Consider the following 12,741-nt stretch of genomic DNA (forward strand, 5'->3'; position numbering starts at 1 on the left):
AGCATCCACAGCCCACCTCTAGTTCACTGAGACCCGCGGCGGGAAGGATCAAGGTCAAGGTCACTGTAACAGGTGCGGGCCGCGCATCTAGACCGGCCCCGCCAAGTGTGTCGCCCTGGGCCCACTCTAGGGACCCGGGGATTTAGGCCCAGATGCGGACATCCCCCGCACCCACCGGCGCGCCCGTCCGCCGGCTGGGCGGGGCGCGCGGGCCTGGGAGCTTCCTGAGTGGCTGGAGGCGGAGGTGGCTCCGGAAGGCCGGGGCGGAGCCGGCTGCGGGGGCGGCCCCGGCAGAGCCTCCGCCCCTGGCGGCTCTTAGCTGCGCCGGGTTGCGGACGCGGCGCCCGGCAGGAGACGCTCCAGTCGAGGGTGAGCGCGCGCCGCCTCGGCTGGTGTCCGCCCGCCGCGCTCCCGGGCAGGGCAGCGTTTAGCCATGGACCTGCGGATGCTCTCCCGGGAGCTCTCGCTCTATCTGGAGCACCAAGTTCGGGTTGGCTTCTTCGGCTCTGGAGTGGGTTTATCCCTGATCCTAGGCTTCAGCGTCGCCTATGCCTGCTACTACCTGAGCAGCATTGCCAAGGTGAGCCCGGGAGCGACGCGGGCGCCGAGGCGCAGGGCCCGGGCGCCCTGGCCACAGACGGTGACAATCCCAGAGGCGGACGCGGAGGTCGGCGCCGGAGGGATCCCGGAGGGCGCGCGCCGGAGAGCCGGCGATCGCTGACCGCCTGCCTGGGGGAGGGGACGGGGGGGGCGGTTCCCGGGTCCTCGCGGCGCAGAGGGGACTTTGCTGAGCTCCGTGGGTTGGCGCTGCCCGGTAGGGCTGCTCGGCAAGGTGGAGCATTTCGGGGAGGGGGGGGGGGGAACGACCCTCCAGCCTTCTCCCGGCTCTCGCCGCTTCCTCCCCGCGCCCACCCGGGGGCGGTGGGGAGAGGGAGCCCGCGCTGGAAGACGGCTGTGATCGTCAGATCTTGTGGTCAGTTCGTCCAGGAGATGTAATCGGTGGGACGGCGCGCGCGCGCGCGCGGGAGGTCTGGGGTGGAGGGGTCGGTGCGGGCAAGTCAGTGCTGGGTTCAGGGTGGCGAGAAACCCGGTTCGACACCCTCGTTGAAATGCCCTTCGTTTTGTTTTTTTCTCCCGCAGAAGCCCCAGTTAGTCACGGGAGGTGAGAGTTTCGGTCGCTTCCTCCAGGACCACTGCCCCGTGCTGACGGAAACCTATTACCCGACCGTCTGGTGCTGGGAGAGTCGAGGGCAGACGCTGCTCAGACCTTTCATCACGTCCAAGCCGCCCGTGCACTACAGGAAGTAAGTCCTGCTTCAGAAATCTCCAAAAGCAGACTCCCAAGTTTTCCGGGGAGGAGAACCTCCGGGTTGATGAAGAACGGGAAGAGGAGGCACCCGGCACCCCAGCTCCACCTCAGCTGCGGGAGAACATTCAGATACTCACTTCCCCATTTCTCTCCCTCTACCCCAATGGATATATGGCGAGAGGGAGAGAAATGCCTGCAATTGTTGTTTTCCAGTTCGTTGTGCATCTCTCCTTGAAGAACTAAGACCCTTCCGTGGATAGGAGTTTAATTTTCTCATGCAGGGATTAGGGGGGAGGGGGAGGGGAGTGAGAAAAATGTCCAAGGTTAACTGATTTTTAGGGCTTCATATTGACTAGCAAATGGGTTCCTGACGATAATGTCCTTGAGTTGTTGAAGATATCGTCTGTAACATGGTATAGCAGGAGATCTAAATGGTGCCTGTTGTTCATTTTCCTGAGTCATTGAGAGCCTCTGGAGTTCCTGTTGCCGAAAACTTGCAGTGTTTGAGAGAAGTCTGTTAAGCTCTTGCTTATGGTGTGGGAAGTATGATTTAAGAAACAAATCTTGTCCTGTACTCAATGAGGAGACTGCATTATTGAGCTAAAAGAGCTAGACCAGTGATCAGATCAGGTTTGGGCCTTTTTTTGGGGGGGGGTGGGTATTATGACTTGAACTCAGGTATGGGCATTGTCCTTTAGCTTTTTTCTCTGAGGGCTGACATTGTACCATTTAAGGCACAGCTCCACTTCCAGCTTTTTGGTAGTTAATTAGTGAGTGATAAACAGTCTTAGAGACTTCCCTTGCCTGGGCTGACTTTGAATTCAGCTAAGATTACAGCTGTAAGCGAGTGGCATTAAGCCCAGATCATTTTTCTTTTTCTTTTTCTTTTTTTTCCAATCCTTGGGCTTGAACTCAAGGCCTGAGCACTGCCCTTGGGCTATTTCCTCAAGGCTAGCGCTCTGCCACTTGAGCCACAGCACTACTTCCAGCTTTTTTTCTATGTATGTAGTACCAAAGAATTGAACCCGGGTTGTAGTACCAAAGAATTGAACCCGGGTCTTTGTGCATGCTAGGCAAACGCTCTACCACTAGACCAAACTCCCAGCCCCCAGATCATCATTTTTCTTATTCATAATTTCTTGTTATCTGAGCAACCTCAATAAAATAAGTTAGGAGTTAAGTGCTAGATATTTCAGAGTAATGATGAAATGATTATAAGGTAAGTATTAGAATCACTTCTTTTTTTTTCCCTTGTGCTGGGGCTAGAACCCAGAACCTTGCACATAATAGGCAACTAAGTCACACCATCAACACAAAATGCTGAAGTACTTTGAAGTTTATTAATCTTATTTTTATACACTACCATTTACTGGGTCTGCTGGATATTAGTTGTGGTACTAATCTTTATAACATTTTGTAATAAAAGTAAGTCATGAGGGGCTGGTGGCTCATATCTATAGTCCTGGCTACTCAGGAATCTGAGATCGGACAATCACAGTTCAAAGCCACCCTGGGCAGGAAATTCTGTGAGACCCTTACCTCCAATTAAGCTCCCCAAAGCTGGAATTGGAGGTTAGCTTTGAATGAAAAAGCCCAAGGACAGTGCCTGAGCCCTCAAGTTCAAGCCCTAGGACCAACATACACAAAGGGGAAAAAAAGTGATATTGTTGTATGTGTTATTGAATACCGAAGAAAATTGTTTTGAGATGACTAAATGATGTTATATATTTCTAGAATTGAAGCACTACAACTAAGTCAGAACTTGCAACACTTAATAAATAATGCCTTTTGAATTGTTTCTTCCAGTGAACTTATAAAAACTGCAGATGGAGGGCAGATTTCGCTGGACTGGTTTGATAATGATAACAGTACCATTTACACAGATGCCAGCACGAGACCGACTATCTTGTTGTTGCCTGGCCTCACTGGAACAAGCAAGGAATCGTATATCCTTCATATGATCCATCTCAGTGAAGAATTAGGATACAGGTACAAATGAAAGATCCTCTTCCATTTTTCCATTTAACTCTTACTAAGTGAAATAATGTATCTAGATATGTGCTTCAGAAATGCATATAGCCAGGTATAGTGGCTCCCACCTGTAATCCTAGCTACTCAGGAGGTTGAGATCTGAGGATTGTGGTTCAGAGCCAGCCCAGGCACTAAAGAATGTGAGACTCTTATCTCCAATTAACCACTAGAAAACAGGAAGTGGGGCTGTGGCTCAAACGGTAGGGTGGTAGCCTTGAGCTGAAGAGCTCAGGGACATCGACCAGGCCCTGAGTTCAAGCCCCATGACACACACAAAAAAAGTACGTATTGTATCTTGCATGGGTTAAGCAGTATATTACATGAAGGTTTTTTTCCCTTTGCTTAGCTTTTTTTTTCTATCTTCTCTCAGGATGATATGTAGCTGAATCATCATACAAAAAGTGACACTTAGCAGAGTAGGTAGCGGGAAAGCTTAGGTTGAGTGACTAAATAAAATTAGAATCTCTTGGAGAATTGACAGAGTGCTCTCCCCTAAGTGCCACCCCTCCCTCAAGTCTGAGAAGCAGTAGGCTCCATTAGAGACAGTGTTAGAGAGAACAGAAATTACTCTTGAGAGAGTATACCACAGCAGCCTTCCTGTCACATGCCATATTTGGACCTTGCATTTGCTAATCTTGTGCTCCTACCTCCCAATCTAACTGTGGAAATATTCTGAATCAGCTTGTAGGTCATCCTTATCACCTTCCCAAAGTGAGCCAACTAATTTTGCAGGTGCACATAGCTAGTGTCAAGTTGATGCCGCAGCATTTTTGAGTAACCGTTATTCAGTTTAGTCACCAGGTACAATTAATTTTTCCAAGTGACTTAGCAGCTTTAAGTTTCACTTCAGAATCTTAAAGTAGGGTCATTGTAAAAGGTACCACTTTTTTCTGTGCATTAATCATTTTCAGCTGATGATTATTATCATAATCTGATTTATCTTTAGCTTTACATCTTTGATAAGCTTTGTGTAAAAATCTGATGAGGTCTGATGATATCAAAGTTGGGTCAAGCATTAGTGACTCACACCTATAATACTAGCTACTCAGGAGGCTGAGATCTGAGGATCACGTTTCAAAGCCAGACTGGGCACAAAAGTTCCTGAGACTCTTATCTCCAATTAACCACCAAAAAACTGGAAATGGCTCTGTGGCTCAATATGGTAGAGCACTAGCCTTGAGCTGAAGAGTTAAGGGACAAGGCCCAGGCCCAGAGTTCAAGACCCATGACTAACCAAAAGGAAAAAAAAAAATAGAAGGACAAAGTTGATGCTCTACCACTTGAGCGCTACCTCCATTTCTGGCTTTTTGCTGAATAAATGGAGATAAGATTCTTACTATTTGCCCAGGTTGGCTTCAAACCTTATAGCAGACTTGAACTACCCACACTCAACAATAAAAAAAAATTTCAATATACAAGAGGAATTTCATAGTGGATTTAGTTTTAACAAGTTAAGTCTAGTTTCTTCCAGATGATATCTATTCTGTCCATGTACTGACATTCTCTGGGAAACTTTGATGGGATATCCCAGAATTATGGTGTTCCAAAGATTTGCTAAGCAGTAGCAAAAATTTACCATTACTCCATGTTTGAACAACATCCAGTTAGATGTAAAACTTGTTTTGGATTTTGTGCTAAAACTCAAACCTGCTTAGAAAATGCAGAAGAACATAAAGCCTTTTGTACATATTTGAATTGCTGATTCTAGAAACCGTCTGAGCTGGTTCCCAAGACTCAACCAAGAACTCTAATGATGTTGAGGAGCTGTAGCTATAGTGTAGTGGCAGATTGAATGCTTAGGGTAGGTAAGGCACTAAGTTTGTGGTCCAGAAACAAAAAACAAATAAAAGAAAATCTAGTTGAAACTTGAAGTTTCTGAAGCCCCGAAGTTGCCAATGTGTGTGGCTTCTGTCCTTCACTTGTAAAATTTTCCAGGTCTTATTCCCAAGGTCATCATTATACTAGCTAGGTTTTTAGTTCCCTGGAGGTTAAAATTATCTTTCTTCTATTGATTCAGAAGGGGTTTTTTTTGAGGACACGGAATATAGGGAAAGCTCCCACTGGGTACTACAAGAAGATACAAGAAGTCAGAGGAGGGAGAGGCTGGGCCAGTTCATGGGCAGCAGCTTGGAGATCTACTCTGGCTTTAAGGAGTTCTAGCATTGAATCAGTCTGGCCTTGCAAGAAGCACAATCTATGAATAAGGCATTGTCAGAAAACTTTTCAGTGGCCTTTAGACCTAGCCCCTTTTATTTGTAGCTACTAGCACTCTGAATCTAGGTCAGAGAGATTGTATTAGTTCGTTTTCACTGTTTAACAAACTACCCAAATTAATGGCTTAAAATACATGATAAACATATATTAAAATATATTGGGATATATTGCAAACATGCAAGGGAATATAACAGTGAAATCTTCCTCTGTATAACTAATGTAAGTTATTTTTTTTTTGCCAGTCCTGGGCTTGAGCTCAGGGACTGAACACTGTCCTTGAACTTTCTCAGGACTAGAGCTCTACCACTTGAGCCTCAGCACCACTTCTGACTTTTTATATGTATGTAGTACTGAGGAATCAAACCTGGGGCTTTGTATATGCTAGGCAAGCACTCTACCACTAGGCCAAACTCCCAGCCCTGTTATTTTTTTTATGCTAATGACAACAACCACAACTATCCTGCTTACCATTCTGTGGTTTGGCAATTAGGGCTGAACCTTTCTAGTTGGATAGGACTTTGGGTCTTGAGATAGAAAACGTTTGTATAGATACAGGCTTGGGTTTGAAGCCATTGGCAGGGACAATTCTTCTCAGCTCTGAGTGATGTCTTTTTTTTTTTTTTTTAAGGGGTCATGGAGCTTGAACTCTGCCTGGATGCTGTCCCTGATCTCTTCAGCTCAAGACTACCGCACTACCCTTGAGCCAAGCCCCACTTCCCATTTTCTAGAGGTTAATTGGAGAAAAGAGTCTCAGGTCCTTTTGTGTCTGAGCTGGCTTTGAACCTTGATCCTCAGATCTCAGCCTCCTGAATAGCTTGAATTACAGGTGTGAGTCACCACACCTGACTCATCTGAGTGATATCTTACTCACCATTGCACTCAACCTGAGCTTGTTCATTTTGTGGCAGAGATTCTAAGAGTGCAAAAGCAGAAGCTAAAATAATGAAAGGGGGTATCTGATTGAGTTGCACTGTATTTATAAACTGCTTTATTGAATGCCAATTCCTTTATACAACTATTTAAAGATTTTTTTTAAGTTTAAAGATAATCAGAAGCTGCCAAGACTCTTTAGGCCCAAACTGGGAACTTTCACAGTGTTGTTTCTATAGCCTCCTAGGAGTCAAAGCAAGTCAGATGGTTATTCCACAGTGAAAGAGAAGGGAAATAATAAGCCTGATGGCAATGGCTTATGCCTGTTATCCTAGCTACTCAGAAAGCAGAGAAATGAGGATTGACATTCAAAACGAGCCCAGGCAGGAAAGTTGGTAAGATTTCTATATCCAAGTAACTGCCAAAAAGGTGGAATTGGAGCTGTGGCTCAAGTGGTATAATGCTAGCCTTGAGCAGAAAAGCTCAGGGACAATGCCCAGGCCCTGAGTTCAAACTTCAAGATGTGCTCATCATCATCATCATCATCATCATCATCATCATCAAAGGAAAAGAGAGAAAGAAGGGAAATAGATTCTTTGATAGAAAGAGCTACAAAACTTGGAGCCAGGAGTTTGGCCTAGTGGTAGAGTGCTTGCCTAGCATGCACGAAGACCCAGGTCTGATTTCTTGGTACCACAGACATAGAAATAAGCTAGAAGTGGTGCTGTGGCTCAAGTGGTGGAGCTCTAGCCTTGAGAAAACCCAAGGACAATGCTCAGACCCTGAGCCCAAGCCCAAGACTAGCAAAAATTAAAAATAAAAAATAAGAGAAAGCTACAAAACTCACCAGGTTGTTTCAAAGACAATTGAAATAAAAAATAGATATAGATGTTTGGCATAAGGCTGGGTTGAATTGTAAGAAGGCAAAAAAGAAAAAAAAGATCTAAGTCTTTACTACTGTTGCAGGTAGTCTGGCAGGCATCGGGGCTTGTGAAACTTTGTAAAGTGGTGGAATGTACGTGGACTTTGGCATGGGCCTTGGGTTCACATGTGGGAATTATTACTTATGAAGTGATCCTGAGCAGTTAATTGAGTTCCACCATCACAGTTTTCTCATATCAGAACATTTAGTGCCTGAATGAAGTGAGTTGTTAGGAAATGTCTTCCTTAGCTGGGTACCAGTGGCTCATGCCTGTAATCCTAGCTACTCAGGAGGCTGAGATCTGAGGATCATGATTCAGAGCCAACCCAGGCACAAAAGTCTGTGAGACTCATCTCTACTTAACCCCTATAAAACTGGAAGTGGTGCTGTTGCACAAGGGGTACGGTGATAGCCTTGAGCTGAGGAGCTCAGGGACAGTACCCCTGCCCAGAGTTCAAGAGTTCAAGCCCCCAAGACCAATTGGAAAAAAAAAATGTCTTCCTTTTCTTAGCTTCTGCTTTGGTCAGAGAATGACATTGTTTCTATAATTTAGAAGAGGTGTAAGCCAGCTTATACTTAATTGAGTTTGTAGGAATGCCTGGGTGTTGTTAATGTATCTGTTACACAAAAAATGGTATACCTGCTCTTTTGGATCTAGTTATTATTTTTTTAATTGGGTCATGAATTCTGTCAGGTCATCAGGAATTGATTGACACTTTCCTGGTGAGATGATTTTGACATTAGAGCAAATATAACTTCCAGCAAATAGATAGGGATTTATTGTAGATAATAAGCAATTCTTTTCCATATACCGGGAAATAAAAATCACAATATTTTTAAAGTCTACTAACTGATTAATTATTAATACAATGATAACTAGGCCAAAAGTTACAAAAGATAATTAGGAGCAAAGGTGTTGTAAGGTAAGTTAAAGGTAAGCACAGGTTAGATGGGGATATTTGGCTTGCTTGCATGGACGGTCTTCACTGGGAGATTATGTCAGAATGTTCTCTCTTAGTTAGACCTACTTCTAAGAGAGGAGATTGCTGAGCCAGGAAAATTCTTCCTAATTTTATTAATCATTTAAATCATTAACTTCCTGGAGGGTGAGTAAGAAAGGGCAGAAAGCCAGAAGTCTGTTTAAAGGAAACCTTCCTCATGGAAACTAGCGTTCTAGAAAAATGTTGTTTTCTCTAATAACTCACACTAGTGTAATTGATAAAGCTGTTATGAATCTTATCCCTGTGTTCAGGAGTTCAAAAATGTTGAATATCTTTGCTCTTTCCTTTCTTTCAGACAAGGTCTCACAGCCCCAAGCTTGCCTTGAACTTGAGCTCCACCTGCCTCAGCCTCCTGAGAACTGAGATCACAGACACACACCTCCAGCCCAGGTTCTTTTCTAAAACATCACTTTTCAGTGGTGCTGGTGATACATACCTGTGGCTCCTCCCACAGGGGGAGCTCAAGAATCAGGCCAAGCTGGGTGCCATTGCTGATGCCTGTAAATCCTAGCTACTTAGGAGGCTGATATTTGAGGATGTCAGTTTAAAGTCATCTTAGGCAGGAAAATCCATGAGACTCTTTTATCTCCAATTAACCACCAAAAAGCGGGAAGTGGAGCTGTGGCTCAAGAAGCAGAGCATTAGCCTTCTCTAAATTGACCAATACTAAAATTAAAAGAAAAAGAAAAAAGCAGTAATTATGCCAAGTCCTGGAATCATCTTTTACCCTGACCTTTTAAATTCATCTGCCATTATGTTCTGTCCCCAGCTAATGTTAAAAAGAGTGACCCACAGTGTTCACATTAATGCAGGCTAGTATGAACTGTTTTTCAGGTCCCAGAATTGAGTTTTGTTTTTGCATCCCTTTGTCGGCCCTATGTGTGGCTGATTCTAAGAGTTTATGTTGGGAAGCTTGCATTTTCATGTTGGAAAAATCAAGATAATGGCAATTGTGTTTTTAGACTGCACCTAAAACATTCACTCTTGCTGTTTTTTGATAACCAATAAAAAGTTTCTTGTGAAAAAAAAGAATGACCCCTGCAGAATTATATAATAACAAGCTCATTGGAATCTAGGACAGTCATTAAGTATTTTAGTACTGTACAGCGTCAGGACCTATAGTCCCAAGGTGAATACAGTCCAGTTACAGTAACAAAAATATGCAGAAGTAGTGAAGTATATTTTAGAAAAGACCAAAAATGTGGGCTGGAAGTTTCAGATTCCTGAGTAGCTAGGATTATAGGCATGAGCAACTGGCACTCGGCTGAGTTGAGATACTTTTTTTAACATTATAGACTTGCATTTCAAAAGAAGTTCTTACTCTCTTGCCACATTTTTTTAAACTAGAAAGCACTTATTTTTCACTATCACTATTAAGGTGTTTTGTTCATTGCAGGTCCTTCTTATTGATAGCAAGAATGTCATTGTCATTCTTTATATTTTTGAGAGAAACAAAATAGGAGATGTTTTTAAATTGGTTACAGTTTCACTGCTTTAAATATTTCTTTGCTTTTGAGTTTGGCTCTGGGTATGGGAGTTTTATTTGTTTTGTTTTGTTTTTAGCAGGATGGTTTTGTTTTTGTTTTAAAGAGGATGTAGCAGCAATGTATACTATGGCTTTTCTATTAAGATTAGTTTTTCAGGGCTGGAAGTGTGGCCTAGTGGTAGAGTGCTTGCCTAGCATGCATGAAGCCTTGGATTTGATTCCCCAGTACCACAAACACAGAAAAAGTTGAAAGTGGTGCTGTGGCTCAAGGGGTAGAGTACTCGCTTTGAGAAAGCTCAAGGATAGTGCCCAGGCCCTAAGTTTAAGCCCCAGGACTGGCAAAAAAAAAGGGGGGAGGAAGAAAGGAGGGAGGGAGGGAAGGAAAAGAAAGAAAGATTAGGTTTTTCTGTATAATTTGAGGTAGGAGGGATGAAGGAGGTCCACGCTAAGGAGTTGGATTGGGGGCATGATTCAAATGCTGAAGTACGTGCCTAGGAAGCATTAGGCCCTAAGTTCAAATCTCAGGGCTGGAAAAAAAAAAGATCCAGATGCTGGTGGCTCACACCTATAACCCCTCGTTATTCAGCAGGTTGAAATTTGAGGATTGAGGTTTGAAGCCAGCATGGGCAGGAAAGTCTGGGAAATGCTTATCTTCAATTACCCACCAGAAAACTGGAAATGGAGCTTTGGCTCGGGTGGAACACTAACCTTCAGCAAAAGAGCTCAGTGACAGTATCCGGGCCCTGAGTTCAAACTCCTTGACCAACCAAAAAAAAAATACGACTGGTGTGTGTGTGTGTGTGTGTGTGTGTGTATGTGTGTGTGTGTGTGTGTGTGTGTGTGTGTGTGGTCTGACCATTTTCCCCCACATTTTAAGCTCTACCTTAGGTAAGAAACTCCTTTAAATTGACATTCAGATGGCTTTTGTCTCAGTAATTCACTTTTATTGTTAAAACAATTTGGTTTTTCTTGTCTGTGTATGTGTGTGTGTATATATATATATATGTATGTAATATATATAGTATGTATATATAGAGGAATAAGTCTGAGACTAGCTAGATTAAATTATGCACACTAAAAACAGTACAAATTATTTACTGATATTCTGGGTAAAGATGTGGTGGACCTGACAAATAGTCTCATGCTCTAGAAAACTCATAGACAGATATTCTGCTGTGGACTGATACTTAAATTCACGACCTTTCAGGGCTAGCACTCTTATTTTCAGAGTTGGTGTTCCCATACGGAGTATCTGTGCTCAGAACCCCCATCTTCATTAGAAACAAACAACAAAAAAAAGGCTTGTTACTGTTGTAACACAGGGAAGAATAGTAAGTTGGATAAATAGCTTTTTAAATAAGGTCTGCCTCATCTCAGAACCCAAGTCTGTCATGTACTCCCTCTATAGCCAGAAACAAATTATTCAATCTTTCTGTACCTCACTTTTCTCATCTATAACAATGTCTTACACCTCTAAGGACTGTGAGGATTGTGTATAGTTATATATAAAGAATATCAGCTGGGGTCTAGGAGTTTGGCCTAGTGGTAGAATGCTTGCCTAGCATGTACGAAGACCTAGCTTTGATTCCTTGGTACCACATACACAGAAAAAAGCTGGAAGTGATGCTGAGGCTCAAGTGGTAGAGTTCCAGCCTATAGAAAATCCAATGACAGTGCTCAGGCCCTGAGCTCAAGCCCAGGACTAGCAAAAAAAAAAAAGAATTTCAACTAGTACTTGGCCAATGACAAACATTTAAAACTACTGGCTCTGAAATCTACAGAAGAAAATCAGGGCCATTGTCTAGCTTAGGGAAGGCTTCACTATTCTGTTCTGCTGATTTCAAAATCAAGGACTTGCCTAGGCCCTATTACCAAGAAAGAAACCACTCTAAGAATGTATAGAGATAACAGTGGCTGTGGCCAGGCAATGAGTAATGCTGAGCGAAGGAAGGAAATACCTTGCTAAGGCAAGTGGCTCCTGGAATCTGCATCATCCTGTAGTACGTGTCTCTGCCCCTTTCAGAGTTTCCAGCAGTGACTTGTGATATTGCTGTTAACTATGAATACCTTGAAAGTGGAACCCTCAGCTAGTTACATTGGGAATTTAGTTGTTAGAATCTGAGAGAAATAGTAGAGAGCTGGATTAGAATGCACGCAAATGAGTATGTGAACATCAGAAAGCAGCTAAATAAAGTCTAAGACCAGAGGTAATGGAATGAAGAGGGTAATTCTGGCAATGGTGAGATCACTCTTTGAAAGATTTTTTTCTTTTTGGTGGTGGTACTAGAATTTGAACCAAGGGCTTTTCACTTGCTGAGCAAGTGCTTTATCACTGGAGCAGCTATGCTCCCAATATGAAAGAATTTTTTTTTTGCTTTTTTGTTTGTTTGAGGTGGAGTCTTTCCGAGGCTAGACTCCATATTCCTGCCTTAGTCTTCCAAATGCTGGAATTATAGGGGTGCACTACCAAGTCTAGCTTTTGAAAGGTGCAAGGTTTTCAATTTTACCAGATAAGGATTTCTTTAATGTATTTTTTTTCTTATGGCCACTGGTTTTGAAATGTTATGCCTAAGAAATTAGGTGCTTCAGCCTGGAACTGGTGGCTCATGACTTTGTTCCTAGCTACTCAGGAGGCTGAAATCCAAGGACCCCAGTTCAAAGCCAGTCTGGGAAGAAAAGATCATGTGATTTTTATCTCCAGTTAACCAGCAAAAAGCCAGAAGTAAAGATTTGTCTCAAGTGGTAGAGTGCCAGCTTGAGCAAAAAAGTTAAGAGACAGCACCCAAGTCCTGAGTTAAAGCCCCAGAACCAGCATAAGTAGATGAATAAATGAGTAAGTGAATGAATGAATAAATAAATAAATAAATATTTCATTAAGTATTAACTTATTACTTGGCATGGGACATGC

General features: G+C 43.3%; 1 protein-coding gene across 1 annotated transcript in view; it reads left to right on the forward strand.

Moving 5' to 3' along the window:
• The first annotated feature begins 356 nt into the window (after window positions 1-356).
• The window catches only part of Abhd3 (abhydrolase domain containing 3, phospholipase), a 49,229-nt gene continuing 36,844 nt past the window's right edge, over window positions 357-12,741 (forward strand). The window contains exons 1-3 of the mRNA XM_090353353.1: window positions 357-580; window positions 1,141-1,304; window positions 3,116-3,298. Coding sequence (XP_090209479.1) covers window positions 434-580; window positions 1,141-1,304; window positions 3,116-3,298 — 494 coding nt within the window. The 5' untranslated portion in view covers window positions 357-433. The remainder of the gene's footprint in view (window positions 581-1,140; window positions 1,305-3,115; window positions 3,299-12,741) is intronic.

The sequence above is a fragment of the Megascapheus bottae genome, chromosome 19 (genome assembly GCF_031878675.1).
Source record: "Megascapheus bottae isolate mThoBot1 chromosome 19, mThoBot2.hap1, whole genome shotgun sequence".
Taxonomy (NCBI): domain Eukaryota; kingdom Metazoa; phylum Chordata; class Mammalia; order Rodentia; family Geomyidae; genus Megascapheus; species Megascapheus bottae.